Genomic DNA, 15,775 nt, shown 5'->3' with positions numbered 1-15,775 from the left:
TCCTTAGGGATTAATAAATTATTCTGATCCTGATGCTGCCTAGTTCACTGAAGTTCACCGAGAGGCAACAGTTCCCATTTAGACTGAGGTGGAGCTGTCTGTCAGTGGCAGAGCTAAAAACTAACTGAGGGTAGTCTTGATGCTCAATCATCCAGGCAAGGAAATCCCAAAAAGGTTGATTCTGTTCATCTGGACGTGGAGTTTTCAGACTGCAGAGAGCTGAGGAATCATTCCCCAGCTCTCTGTGATCACTGCTCATGACACTTATACAATTATTGCATATTATGATCATGAACCTCACAGCCACTACTGCTGGTTTCAGTCATTGTCCTGTCATGTCCTGTTTATAAGGCTGGAAACCTGCAGTCAGCTGGGACTGAAGAAGTCAGCTGATGAGCGACGAACGTTACATCCAGATGAACAGAATCAACTTTGTGGGTAAATGAAGGCTAAAACAATTTAGCAGACACACCTATGGTATCAATTTAACGCCTCGAGCTCAAGTTACTGCACTCACAAACTTCGTGTCTACTCCCTCACCTCTCCTGGAGGGGTGACTACAAGACCCCACCAGCCTTTTACAGCTGAAAGCATCATTTTAAGCATAAAAAACATCAGCTATGCTAATTATTTTGTGACTGTATGCTTTCCAGGATGTAGATAGTGTTTCCATGGAGCAGAAGTTCAGCACAACAAGCTGCTCGGTCAAAGTCTAAACTCTACACAATAGTACACAAAGAAAGTCTTTGCAGTACAAATTTAGTCACATCCAGATGTTACTGGTCTGAAAATGAGACTCAGAAAAGAAAGAAGCACATGACTGAGGCAGACACAGCTCCATCCCTCACTAACAGCTCAAGTCCGTCATGTTCATGTTAGGAGGAATTTAAATGTGTCAGTAAAGCTTCAGTTTTGTCAACACTGAAGTATTAAACAGTTTCATAAATGTTAACCAGTCCAAGATTAGCAATGACCTGAGAGCCACCATCGTTTATCATTAACACAGTGGCTATAAAATACTGAACTGAGTCCAGAGCATGAGATAAAGTGAACAGCAGACCAACAGGACGGGCTTCAGGCCTGCACAGCACAGCTGAGGACGCAGAGCTGCACGCTGATGTTGGTGACAAGTTTGTACTTTTACAGTAATTTATTCAAATGTGTCATCTGGTTGTAGCCAGCTGTATGGCTGACAGTGACGTTTGATATCTTCTATATTTTAGCATGACTACAGTTTTAACTTTCTTAACTCTTGTTCTACAATAATGAAAATATGTACATGTTAGGTATTGTGCTGTTTGCTCACCCATGTATTTATTAGTAGGTTGTAAAATGTATTGTATCACCACGATCGATGGTGAAAATGAACAAGTTGACTAAGAAATGACTTCTTCACCAACACTGGTGTTGCTGCAGAGGTAAACATCTTCCCTGTGATTAGTGCTGGGCGATATGGAAAAAATATTTATCACGATATGAATTATTTTATATCACGATAACGATATATATTACGATATACCACCTGACCTGTGGTCATCTAGAAAGTACGCAGTCTGTAAACAGCGAGTGGAGAGGGTGCAGTGTTTGTTTTGAGTTACCGTAAAGTATGTCGCAAATCCGGGTGCACGTATAGCAGCACCAGGTCGCAAACCACAAGATGGAGTTTCTTTGCAAAAAATATCATTTTTATATACTTTATTTTCTCTTGCATAAAGTTAAGAGTATGTATAGTGAGAAGACAACACTAATATATTTGCCACAGGCTATTTAACCTTTTAAGACCTACCATAGAACCAAGTCCGCCAGAGCTTATGTTTCCATTTTATATGCTGTAGTGCCATTTGTGGGAGCATTTCAAGTTTCCACACATCAATACAACCGTTATAGCCCAAATTTTAATAATATGTATGCATTAAGTCCATAGTAACTACATAAATTGGAAAAAATTGCAGTGCAATAAACTACAAAAAAATTGAAAATCGTTTTTGGTTTTTTTTTACATATATTTCTAGTTAGAAAAATTTAAGAGGCTTATCCCTCAAAACTGTAAATACAAAAAAGTTGCACAAAATAGTTTCCAACCACGAGAAAAATGAAAATAAATATTATAATGCATCAAAATAAACTATTTCCAACAGTGTAATTTGAGTTCTAAGCATCCCAGAAACGATACAGAAAAGCATAAAGTCAAACATGACTTTTAAAAACACCAACATAGGCTTATAAGCCCTTTCGCGAAAATGACGTCACTTCCGGTTTCGGGCAGGTAATGGCGGACATTCGATAGTTCGCGCTGACGTATATGCCAACGTAGGAAGTGTTATGACCATCGGCAAAGCGTGTTTCTGGATTATGTTATTGTTGCTGCAAATGCTTCTTATGCAATTTTTGCAAAGCTATATGTGGAAGGAAACCGTGACCTAGGGCAAGCTAATGGCATTAGATGTAAGTACAACTTCACATGCAAAAAAAAATTATTGCGCTACCTTACGTGGTTCCAGTTCTACAGGGATTTAAAAATAGTTAGGTAAAACGGAGTGTGCCTGCTCCGACCAGTTGTAAAGGGTTAATGATATATTTTATGTAATAATTTATAAAATTTGGGTTAGAAACGATAGAAACGATAGAAGACAAATGGCACGATAGACACTTTTCTGTCGTCCACACGATATATATCGTCATGTCGCCCAGCACTACCTGTGATATAACTGAGTTTGAAATTCTACTGTGGTGACGACCCTGAGGCAAATATGAAGAGGCACAGCAGCACGCAGTGATCATTCAGCTGCTGACAGAAGCAACACAGCTAATGACAGTCACTGTTTTTAGACTCATCCTGCTTTTCCTGAGGAACACTTTCCTTTTGTTCCTTGGACTGTGAATATAAGTTCATCAATATCTCTAAATACCTTTGTATTGATGCAACACTTTTCCTTCTCTTGGCTTCAGCCAGAATAGACAGCTGATGGCTAACAGCACGGCAACAAGTGCATCCCTGCCACACTGAACACAACAGCACATCATCCACATCACTGCTGAGATCAGGTTTAATTTTCACTCTTTGTTTTCATCATCATTAAATCACAGACTTGAGACAAAATGAAATTCCAAAAATATAAGTTTGATTTGACAAAGTGAATATTTACAGCTATTTTCACACCTATAGTCTGTTTACTGTGGTCATGTTCACGATATGAAGGAACAGCACTGGAGTTAAACTGGAGCCAACACTACGTCTCCAAAGGGTGTTTGTGTCTGCACTCAACGAAGAGGAAGAACAGACCAAACAGCCCTGGTGTGAACACACGTTAGATTAGATTTTATTCATTATACTAATCATTTAGATGATTTCATTGCAGAATCTACTAAAAAACAAACACCACACCACCAAACGTACACTGAATGCATCATTTTTTTGGCAACACAGTCAAAGATGTGTTCAAATACCCGTGGACAGAGAGGGACTGAAATGTCCTCGACCTGTGACCAAAGTAAACAGCAAAGGCACCACAACGAAAACCTTACAACAACAAACATAATCAAACCTTGAAATCACTTTGACACCTACAGCTAAAGCTCCGTGTATTCACAGCTCATATCCAACCACAAACCAGCAGCTCCAGTAAGAGCCTTGATATGGGCAAAGGATCAAAGCAGTTATCAGGAAAATTATGGATACAAGTGAAAAAGAAAAAAGGGTCCACATCCTGTTACCTGGTGAATTTACTGTAACACTGTTGCTATCATTTTCTAGTAATAGTTCTAATCAGTGTCCCAGGTCACACAGTGGGAAAAAAACCCCGAGTCAGGCACTGGCAACACTGGTGCATCTCTCCTTATGGTCTTAACTGTGTGCACATTAGGCTACTAATATTTCCAGGTCTTTATTGCCACTGAAGGTCAAATCCATGTATAAGTCTGAAATGTGCAGAGGTAAAGGCCAAGTATGACTCGGTTTAACAGCCAGGACATGATAACTCCAGTGTTGCTGAAGGTCAGTTTGATAGAATCAATAGATGTCGCACAACAATAAACTTCACAGAAATGCAGTGATGAAAGTTCAGCATCAAAACAGTCTGTCAGGTTTATAATCAAGCATATGGATGACCTCCAACCCCGCTACGAGCTGAGCACCGTGGAGGACGACATGACAGCAGATGGTGCTTTAGAGGTGGGGTTCATACTAGATGGTCTAGGGTAGGATGATGCATGTCCTATACCTGAGTGTTTGCAAAGCCAAGTTACCATAACAACCAGTGTAGATGCTGTAGCACTGGTGAATCTGTACGAACAATCTGATTGGTTCACATGAAGAAACAGTGCAGACAGTTATTAAATATGACAGAGGAATGTACTGATTTCTGATGATGTGTGAGGATAAAAACAACCCTGAAACACCAACTTCAGTCAACACTTCTACATAAAATGAGTTCCTTATTTTCCTGTGACTCCTATTTATGTTAATGCGCATGTTATATATTCACCTAACCTTCAGGGTTAATACGAACAGACCAGTGGTACATACCTCGTTCTGCAGCTCATCGTTGCTCCTGTGTGAGGCCAGCATTTCAAACAGAGACGTGCACAGCTCCTCTGGGTTGGATGACATCATGTTGCCTCCACACAGATATTTATCTACTTCTGTTCTCAGGATGGAGCCATCCCCCGGGGTCAGGGGGCTTCCTGTACTGGACGTAGCCTCTTCATTGATGCCCTTCTTGCCACTCTTTTGGTTGTTGAAAAAGTTGATGAAATCCAAGCTCGCACTCTCTTCCTGGATACCGGAGAAGGGCAGCCCCTCCAGTGGGTCGAGTGTGTAACCGTCATGTGAGAAAGCAATGTTGCGTCCAAAAGCGGCGCTTCGGTCCAGGTTGCGGCGGGAGCGTTGGCTCTGGATAAAGTCTTCGACTCGGGAGTCACCGAGCAAAGCCACCAGTCGACCCACAGAGGCGCAGGACGCTTCAGCTGCCGATGATGGAAAGGGACCGAACATGTGTTTGATGGCCCGAGTCTCCTCTGTACCAACGTGGTCTTTGTTGTGGAAGGTTTCAAACAGAAACACGGCTGCGCTTTCAACCACCGTCTGACCGAGTTCAGAACCCACTGTGGAACAAGCACATGTACACCACAGTTAGCACTGCAGCGTTATACACAGAATTTACAGTTAGGTCCACACATGTTTGAACAATTACACACTTTGGTCATTTTATATTTGCAAGAACCAAGAGTTTGTAAAGGCATCGAACTCTGACTGCAACCCAAAATAGACAAACTGAAGGTAGAGACACCTGTAAACATGCAACAACTGAAGGCAACTGCAGCAAAGGCATGGCTGAACTTCTCATGGAAGCAAACACTGCACCTGGCTGTAGACGCTCCCAACTGCAACAAACCTGCACATCCAACTATTCAAAGTACAGCTGCCAGTTCTACCCTCAGCCTCCTGCTTGAGTTATGACACTGACAAGATTTTCAAAAACCCCGACCCGAGGGTTGAAGTCACTGAGATTCAAACTCATCAAAGCTGCCCCGTTCGAGTCATTGCATTCACAGACTTGGGTGTCCACACTGCACTGCAATCAAATTAACTGTTTAATTTAAAAATCAACTGTTCGAGTTTACAGAAGTGGTTATTCCTGTACCCGCCCCAGAGAAAGCCCTCACAGGCACACTGACACCATGCCAACCAGAAGACCCAAACTCTACCTTCTACATGAACTCTGTTATAATGTCAAGTCATAAAAAGCCAATAATACCGGGAAAGAAGGACGCAGTCACTAATCAATCGATTCATTTAAATGCATGATGTTGTTCAGCAGTCACATACTGCCAACAGTATCAGTCGACTGGCTTCAGCTGTTAGCATGACTGAAGTTTCTGTCAGTAACGTCCACGTGTGGTTTATAACCTACAGGATTTACATTCATTAAACACTAGCTGCCCTGTCAGGAACGGACCTGGTTTTCCTTTTCTTCCATAAAACCCAGTGTGGCCCAAACACTGGCAGAAATGAGAATTTCCATCTTAAGGGAAAAATGGATGTAATGATTATCATTTTAATGATGATGATTATTAGGATTGCTGCAACAATCACCTTTACCCTTTCTATTACCATTAGCTGTGCCTAGACAGCAGCACTGTTTTATATGGCCATTAAATCTGTGCACAGCACTATTAATAGTGCTAGAAAGAGTCGGCAGCTCTAAGCAGGAAAGGCCAAACACGAGCTAACTGTTTAAAGTTCCTGCACCTCATTTAAATATTATTCCAAACAATTCATACTTTAGCAGAACTGCACTTAAAAAAAAGAAATGCAGCATAATTGTCCAATTAGAGGAAAAAATGTCAAAAGGACAGAGGCAGACTAGAGCAAAGAAGGCTGGAGAGGCAAAGTGAAAACAGATGAAAAGGATTTAAACCAATTAAAACGGCCTAAAAAAAGCAGCAGGCTCGTGGTTGCACGTTACAAACACAATGGCTGCTTTCATCCTCGAGAGCATCCTAAGAACAACTTTTCATTTGGATCTAGTCACACAGTTTGAGGGCAGCTCCAACACACAAACGAGCACACACACTGTTAGTCTGACTGGTGAACGGTGAGCAGAAATACAGCCAATCAGATCCTCGCAGGGTTTCCTCAGAGCTCAGTAACACATGGACAGACTCTGCCATCAAACATGGTGTTTGGTTTGAGCTCATACATGTTATACTGTAGTGGAAGGCTGCTCTGTGTTTGAACCTTCACATGGAAGACGTGTGAACAGTACAATAATCACATGATCACATTAACAGCTGATAGAGTACAGCCATTAAAACTACCTGCAAAATCTTCCATGTTGCTTTTGCAGAGAATTCCCCCAAATATAACCTAACAACGCTGCGTGATGTCATTTTGGCCCCGCCCTTCTTTATTCAGGGTCTTAATGAGTATAAAGAGAAACAGGCATTCTGACGTTTTCATGAACGTTTCTCCAGCTTCACACAAACACGAGACAGAGTTACAGCTGAGGTGTACTTACTTACCCATCTGTTTGGCTGCCAGGAGCAGGCTCTTCAGCTCCTGACTGGCAGCTTGCTGCTGACTTTTGTCCTGATGCTCGGTGCAGAAATGGACAATCTTCTGCCACGTCAGGCCCTCTCTGGCAAACAGCTCCTGTCTCTTCAGACGCTTGGCCTAATGAGTCACAGAGAGAAATGCAATTACACTTCAAGAAGAGCAGCACTCACTGCTCTGATCACAAGTATCTGGAAATGACCACCTTTGTTTAACAGCACTGTGCCTGTGCATTACTAACAACACCAAGTGTTTCTATTATATTTCACTGAGCATACGAGAGCCTATACTATTAATTATACAGGCCCAGTTTACTGACTGTGGGCAGGGTTCATCAACAGAACCCAGAGACTGAATCATGGCTCCACTCCCACGGTTCACTGTTTGAACCTTTGTCAGTACGAGGTCGACTCACCTAAAAGCCAATGACACTGTGAGTGATATGGAACAGCTCTGTTTGTTTTCATGCTTACTGATCAGTGGTGATCCCATTTACTGCCAATATAATGCTCGTTGTTTCTGTTTTTTCACTGACACCAGAACAGTGTAGTTCACACGTGTCGTGGACTCTTCGTGCGCGCTCAGCAGTCAGGAGGTCAGGACAAGCATTAGCATAACGACTCCATTACAATCAGCATCTGCACGTCTTCTAAAGCTGAGAGATAATGTTGGGCTGACTTCAGCTCGCTTTTCCCCGGAGAAACACTTTCTGCTTAGAGGATTTAACGAGAGCTTAGCTAGCTGAAGATCAGTGGTTGAATAGCATGCTCAGTTTCATTTTAAACACGAGGAGCTGATCTGAGAAACTAAAGAAAAGCAGGGACACCTCTCAGTTACAAACAGTAATGCTGACTGGCAGGGAAAAGGAAACACAGACACAAATATATGGAAGCACAGCAGAAATGTCATCAGTGAGCAGTGGACAGGAAACTGGCCTGAATATCTGGCAGGTAAAGGTGAGCGTACAGCACCTCAGCTGACCTCTTTCCTCTAGCAAAGTACTTGATTCTTATTTGTTTCAGTAAGAAAAGATCCCGTATCCTAAATGCAGAAGTATGAAAATAGCATCTTCACTGCAGAAAAGACGACTTTTGTTTGTAGGTTTAGTTCTTAGAAAAAGAATCTGCAAAAACTGGTTTTGGTCGTTCAAAAAAACTAAACAACAAAATCAGAACTGGCCAAGAAAACGTAATCAGTCGATGTGGCTGACTTAGAGCAAAGACGAGCGACGTGGAACGCTCATCATCACAAATGTTTGACTGCAGCTGTTGCTGCCAAGGGTGGCACAGTCACTTATTAGGTTTAGAGGCAATTACTTTTTCACAAAGGACCAGTTAAGAAATGACATCATCATCTAAAAACTGTGTTTTGTAATTACTCTAGTTATCTGTGTCTAATAAGATTTTTTGATGACCTGAAGTGCAACAAATTTGCACAAGTTTAGCGACTGGTTTATGTTTTTATTTCCAACAGCAGAAATGACAAACATTTCACTTCTGTGTCAGTAACTTTGTATTCTTAACCTCTTCTGTCAAGTCTGGGATACGTTCCAATGACTGCTCGCCACCAGCAGAACGAAACTTTGTATCCATTCAATAAAAATTAGGGTTGCTACTCTGAGCCATCAGCAGCCACTTAAAGGCCACGGGCCACCTCGTCTGCAGCAGAGCCAACAAACAGATCATCCATTCACCAAAAGCCATGTTACAGAAAAGTTTGGGTCACAAACAGCCTATCACAGCACAGCTACAACATTTCTGTCATATAACAAACATGTTGAAATCACATCAACTGCTTGATATCAAATATGAAACATTCAATTTTCATTACAGATGCTGAGCTTTCATTTCATTGTACTACAGATATATTCAGCCTCTTGTTTGTCCCAGACTTTTGTCCAGTCTGAGACAATAACAACATGTCAGCTTTGGCCTGGGCGATAGTTTCAGCCTGCACTACAAGATACACAGTAGGTGCTGTGTCAAACTTCCATGCCCGTGTATTTTTACATAGTTTTGGAGTCAGTCGGCTGCTTTATAGTATTTCTCCAACATGGCTAAAAAAGCAGCAGGCTCGTGGTTGCACGTTACAAACACAATGGCTGCTTTCATCCTCGAGAGCATCCTAAGAACAACTTTTCATTTGGATCTAGTCACACAGTTTGAGGGCAGCTCCAACACACAAACGAGCACACACACTGTTAGTCTGACTGGTGAACGGTGAGCAGCCAATCAGATCCTCACAGGGTTTCCTCAGAGCTGATGGACAGACTTTAACTAACACTGGAATACACTATGCTATCAAACATGGTGTTTGGTTTGAGCTCATACATGTTATAATGCAGTGGAAGGTTGCTCTGTGTTTGAACCTTCACATGGAAGACGTGCTCTAGAGCCCCACAAGCTCTTTTAATGGATTCATTTACTTCTTCTGAGAATTCAAACTCTACATTTTCAGCCGAGGAAACAACTTCTTCGAGCACAATAAATGAACAGTAACATTTTTTTGCTGTATGTGAAAATCTAAGTATTAAGAACTGCTTGCATAGATAATCAGAGGGTTAGCAGCAGCTAGGTGTGGCAGTTCACTGGTCTGAATCATTCAGGTGTGCTCACACAAAACCAAGAAGAAACACTGATCTTAACTGTTACTGCCCACTGATCTGTGAAGGCATTCCAAAAACAATCTGAAGTCCATCAGTGGGAGAAATTATTCATGAGTGGAAATCAGAATCAGATTAATTTAATAATCCCTGAAGAAATTATGTGAATACTCAAGACAGCTGTCAATCTTTCCCCAGCAAACTCAACCCAAAGTCAGACGCTGCAGGGCTCAGAGAAACTCAGAGAAACTGTCAGACAGAGCGCAGCATGTGCACACAAAGACTGAACAAGTATGGCTGCTTTGGAGGGAGTGCCAGGAAAAGCCTCCTCTCTCTACATCAGCAGCACTTAGATTTGCAAATCTGGGTTTTTTTTTTTCCTCTGTTGCAGCGAGTTTCTCATCTCAGGCTGATAAATCACATGGTGTGTGTGTGTGTGTGTGTGTGTGTGTGTGTGTGTGTGTGTGTGTGTGTGTGTGTGTGTGTGTGTGTGTGTGTGTGTGTGTGTGTGTGCGTGTGAGCATCTTTGATGGAAACAATTTGGACAGGTGGCTGGAGCCATCTGCTAACCAGAGGGTTTGTGGGTCGATACCTGGCTTCCAAAGTATCCTTGGGCAAAATACTGAAGCCTAAGTTGCTTCTGATGCGTTTGCTGCACACTAACGCACAGGAGCACAAAAGAAGTGCTTGTATGAATGTGCGTGAATTTCTATAAAGTGATCTGGATGGAAATAAGAACACTGGTGAAGTACTTGTTTTTTCTTAGCAGCGCATTAATCTTACTGTGCAAATATTAATGAATGAGCTCCACCGTGCTCTGAACAGACAAGGCCAAAGTGGAGATGTCTGGTGAAGACCTAACACAGAATACTTATTTTAACCCAACTGTATTTATGTAGGGCCAAATCACAACAACCATCACCTCACGCTGCTTTATACTGTGAGCTAAGACCCAACAATAATACACAGGAAGTCCCAGCAATCAGACAGCCTCTATTAGCAAGCATTTGCCGAAAGTGGTAAGGAAAAACTCCTTTTAATAGGAAGAACCCTCCAGCAGAACCAGAATCAGGGAGGGGCGGGGCCATCTGCCACGACTGGTTAGGGGTATGGGGAGGAAGACAGAGCAAAAGACAAACTGTGGAAGAGAGCCAGAGATTAATAATAACTAATGATTAAATGCAGAGTGGTGTATAAACCCAGTGATTGAAGAAGAAACACCCAGTGCATCATGGGAAGCCCCCAACAGCCTAGGCCTATTGCAACATAACCAAGGGAGGGTTCAGGGGCATCTGATCCAGCCATAACTATAAGATTTATCAAAAAGTTTTCAGACTTTCTGACTCTAAGGCTTTAAGATGAAAATGTATCCTATCCCTTCTAATAATACTCTAACAGATACAATGAAGTAATCACTGAAGATACCTCAGAAAATTCAACCAGAAATAAAGAGTAAGTAGTAGTACTTAAAAGTAGCTGTACTTATAGATACATCTGTGAGCTGGTTGTGAATAATTTATCTTTAATGATTAAAATGTTATTTGTGAAGAAATTCATCAAGTAATTGCTCGTCAAGAATACAGTAATACTGGGCTCAACAGAGCTCCGACTCTTTTTATAGAGCAACATGAAGACAGTCTGTTAGTATACCAGCTGGTTCGTCCAGGAAACCTCACTTATACACAAAGGTTATTATCAACACAATTCATTTGTAAACTATTTAGTCTCACCTTTAGATCATAGAGCTGTTCGCTGAAGTCCTCCTTCTTGCTGACAGTGGAGAAGGACCGAAGTGCTCCTGTGAGTCGAGGAGGAGACATTGTGTTTGTTTCCCTCCCCACACACCTGTTCTCCTGGATCTATGGTTCTCCTGGAACCTGCTGACATACAAACACAACAGTAAGATGAACCTTGATTGTTTCTACGTCCACAGCAACTCCAAATACAAAGCAGCCAAAGGGCTTTGGACCTATGTGTCGTGACACAACAGCCACTGATGTTGTGAAGCAAATATGCCGTCCGTGTACAGTAGTCATGGTAGTCATGGTACCTGTGAACAGGCTGGCTGCATTAGCGGGAGAGTAAATGAGACACTTGGGACGAAATGATCTGGAAAACTTCTTGGTGAACTGAGTGGTTTGGTTTATAGTATCTACAGATCCATGTTGTCTCCGGAAACTTAAAAGGTCCCGGATTACAGGAAGTCAGGTGGCTAACACAAACATCTCCAACAGAAGAATAATGCACGCGCCTTAGTGAACGTGCCATAGCTGACTTTTATAAGTTCTCGCGCGACTATTACACACAAAGCTAACGTTAAGTATACGCGTTGCTAGCTGGCTGTCATGCTGGCTGCTACATCTCTTTAAAACTCACTTTTAACACTGTCGTCACTATTAGTGCAACAGGAACTGCGACAGATGAGTCTATAAACCATTCACAACGTGAAACTTACGCTTCAACTGCTTTCTAAAGCGCCACGTACAAATCCAACAGTCAGTGTGTGAGTACGCTACCGGCAGATGTCAACACAAGGTGCATGTAAACTAGGGATTATGGGTATTGTAGTTTAGACGTCAAGCGGCTGTATACAGGACATGGATAAAAAGACTACATTACCCGCGTAAGCAGAGAAGGTGCGCTTATAGCTCACACCAGCGAACACCGAATTCTGTTTTATGGGCGGAGTTAGTAAGTGTAAACGGGACATGCGGTCTCCGGCTGAAATGAAAAGTCAAAGTAAACTTTATTGTCCTCTCTGCTATATACAGTACAGTTTATAGAGAGACGAGACGACGAGGCTCCAGTTCATTCAGTGCAAAGACAGCAATAAATATAAAAAGAGTAAGAAATTAATATACACTTTAAGACTAAGGTAAAGGTAAAAGGAATAAATGTACACTTTAAAATTAAGGTAAAAGCATCAATAACAGTCTGAATTTACATATAAAATTTGAATGATTTAAAGTGACCTTGAAGTGGTTTAAAAAAAAAAACTAGCGTAGCAGCTTTACAAATCAAACCAGTTCAAGTACGTGTCCATGTTTTTGGAGTCTGCAGACTTTTCCTTTCTTTTGCCATCTACGCTCTATGATTCTGATACTTTTATTCTTTAAAGGCAGCTTATGATTCATGACACGACCTGATACTGAGCACATTTTAATGAGCACTAAATCACCTGAATTTTTACTTTCCACAATAAGTAGTTAACACAGTCAAACACACCGTTCAGCTTTTCATATACAGTGGAACCCCGACTTACGAAATTAATTCGTTCCAGAGGGTCTTTCGTAAGTCAGATTTTTCGTAGGTCGAAGCACCTTTTTCCATCGCCTTTTGAGTGAGGCGATGCTGGCTGAAGACGAAGTTCTTGGTGGCGGAGGTTGAAAAAAGCATGCGTATGCATGCATACATACGTACGTGTACATGTACATAACATTATGGAATTTAATTTAATTATTTATATTTTCTATTTTATCTAGTTCGTTACGCGGGCATTTTGCCGTACCACGGGCAGAAATATTGCCGTTAAGTGCCTTTGTAACTTGAATTTTTCGTTAAATGGGGTCTTCGTAAGCCGGGGTTCCACTGTATTTTGAAGCTGGAGACCTGGAATGTGTGTGCCTGTCTCTAAAGCACCTTTGGTCGGCTTCTGTTGTTTAAACGTGCTATAAAATAAAACACACGTCACAGTCCACACAAAAAGTGGTCATAGTGCATTTTCAGGTCTATTTTTTTATTTCCATAAAAGAAGTTAAATCACACAATTCAGTGGGCTATATACTGGATAGATCCTATTGCACTAGTATCGATCAAATACCAATACCAGCACTGATATCAATGCTATTGATACTTGGATTGATCCACCCGCCTCTAGAATTTCTGTGGCTGCTGCCTTTATTAGCGTTAGGCAGTTTGCATCATGTATTCTGTGTTAATGATCTTGTGGTCACGACCCACTGTTTTCTATGCCGTGCCACTCAGGACAGAAACAAATACGATGTTAACCCTCGTGTCCTTTAGTTTCAGCAACCTCATTCCTGCAATTTGTTGACACATGTAAGTCCTGGTGATGCTATGAGTGTTCCTTATATTGAGGTGATGGTAATATTCTCTCACTGACAAATTCAAAAATACTTGGGGGCTGCCAGTGGTACCCCTCAGCCTCCTAGTAGATGCACCTATAACATCAACTTGAAAATGCTACATGCCTCATTTTCGAGTTGTCACTTTCACAGACTTGAGTGTCCACGCTGCCCACTGGTGATGAACATCAGTCTTTAATGGCTGAGAGATAAAAACTGCGGCAGCTACAGTGGTAGGAAATGTACAGGAGAAGCTAATGCCAATAGATGCAGGATGCACTGACACGACATGTAGCTGAACAGAAGTCTCCTTATCTCTACCATGGAGTCATAGTGTCCAAATAAAACAAAGGAGCAAAGAACTGTGCAAACACACAAATAGAATAGAATAGAATAGAATAGAATAAACCTTTACTATACCACGGATGAGAAATTTCGGTGTTACAGAGCTCTTACAGCAAGGGAAAATAAAATATAAAAGGAAGACACAGGGTGGTCCTATAAACATAAGCAACTGAAGTTCATATATACAGGCAACAATGTAGAGAATATGTATAGGAAACAGAGATACAGAGATATGTATAAAATGTACAGTAAACAAACAGGCTGGTGAGTAAGATGACCAAAAGAGTGTTAAGCTGCATTATAGAGTCTGACAGCTGCTGTAAGAATGACCTGCGGTGGCGCTCCTTCCTACACTGTGGGTGTAAAAGTCCACTGCTGAACGAGCTGCTCAGTGCTCGTTCAGTCTCATGCAGGGGGTGGGAGGTGATGTCCATGATGGATGTTAGCTTGGACAACATCCTCTCCTCCCCAACCCGCTCGATGGACTTCTAACTGAAGTCAGTCACCAGCTCCTTCATCTTGCTGGCATTGATGCAAAGATGTTTCTGTTCGCACCAGCTGATGAAGTCCTTGATGACCCCCCTGTATTCCAGTTCGTTTCCCGACCCACAGTGGCAGTGTCGTCTGAGAACTTCTGGAGATGGCAAGTGTCCGTGTTATAACTGAAGTCCACAGTGTACAGGGTGAAGAGGAACGGGGCGAGCACTGTTCCTTGTGGGGCCTCCGTGCTACAGACTACCACCTCAGACACACAGTCCCACAGCCTCACATACTGGGGTCTACTGGTGAGGTAGTCAATAATCCATGAGGACAGCTGATGGTCCTCTCCCGCTCCCTGCATCTTCTGCCTTAGAACTGAGGGTTGGATTGTATTGAAGGCACTGGAGAAATCAAAGAACATGAATCTCACAGTGCACCTGTGCTCTCCAGATGAGAGAAGGCCCAATGCAGCAGGTAGCTGCATAGCAGCTCCCAGTCTGTAGTTTGGAAGCAGTCTTTCAGTGCCATGCTCGCCTCTTCAGACCATGCTCTCACATACCTTGTGGTGGGGGGTTGTTTACACACAAAAGGCATGTATGAGGGAACCAGATGGACCAGGTTATGGTCTGAGTGACCCAGTGGGGGGAGGGGTGATGATGTATATGCATCCTTAGTATTTGCATACAGTAGGTCCAGTCTTTTGTTTTCCCTGGTAAAACAATCCACATACTGGGTGGAAGTAGGGAGAGTTGAGGACAAGGAAACATGATTGAAATCTCCAGAGATGAAAAGGAAGGCTTGTGGGTTTGATATCTGCAGCTGGGACACTACTGTGTGGATTGTCTCACATGCTGCTGCAGCATCTGCTGCTGGCGGGATGTACACGGTTATTGCAATGACTTGCGAGAGCTCCCGCGGCAGGTAATACAGTCAGATGCTAACCGCTAATAGCTCCACATCTCGAGTACAGTGCTGCTCCTTAACACTGATTTTACACCATCTCTCATTCACATACATCACAATCCCCCCACCTTTCCTCTTGCTGGTCTCCTTCGCGTCCCGACCCGCTCCCACCAGGTGAAATCCCGGAACAGTCACGTGAGAGTCTGGAGTGAGGTGTGTTAGCCACGACTCTGTGTAGCACACAATGCTAACCTCCCGGTACTCCCGGAGTCTGGTCAGCGCTGCCAATTCCTCGATCTTATTGGG

General features: G+C 42.5%; 1 protein-coding gene across 5 annotated transcripts in view; it reads right to left on the bottom strand.

Annotated features, from left to right (window-relative positions):
• ascc3 (activating signal cointegrator 1 complex subunit 3) overlaps positions 1–12,197 on the bottom strand; it is a 159,634-nt gene extending 147,437 nt beyond the window's left edge. For 2 of the 5 annotated variants that reach the window (XM_063488582.1, XM_065471801.1), the window contains exons 1-4: positions 12,112–12,194; positions 11,387–11,536; positions 7,024–7,174; positions 4,526–5,103 (exon numbers count right to left, since the gene is read on the bottom strand). In XM_063488582.1, the coding sequence (XP_063344652.1) occupies positions 4,526–5,103; positions 7,024–7,174; positions 11,387–11,476 (819 nt within the window). In that variant the 5' untranslated portion in view covers positions 11,477–11,536; positions 12,112–12,194. The other 3 variants (XM_063488583.1, XM_063488584.1, XM_063488581.1) reach the window with 3 other exon arrangements.
• Positions 12,198–15,775: the final 3,578 nt, after the last annotated feature.

The sequence above is a fragment of the Pelmatolapia mariae genome, linkage group LG10_11 (assembly GCF_036321145.2).
Source record: "Pelmatolapia mariae isolate MD_Pm_ZW linkage group LG10_11, Pm_UMD_F_2, whole genome shotgun sequence".
Classification (NCBI taxonomy): domain Eukaryota; kingdom Metazoa; phylum Chordata; class Actinopteri; order Cichliformes; family Cichlidae; genus Pelmatolapia; species Pelmatolapia mariae.
The sequence above is the reverse complement of the archived record's forward strand: the minus strand, read 5'-3'. Positions and strand labels throughout refer to the sequence as shown.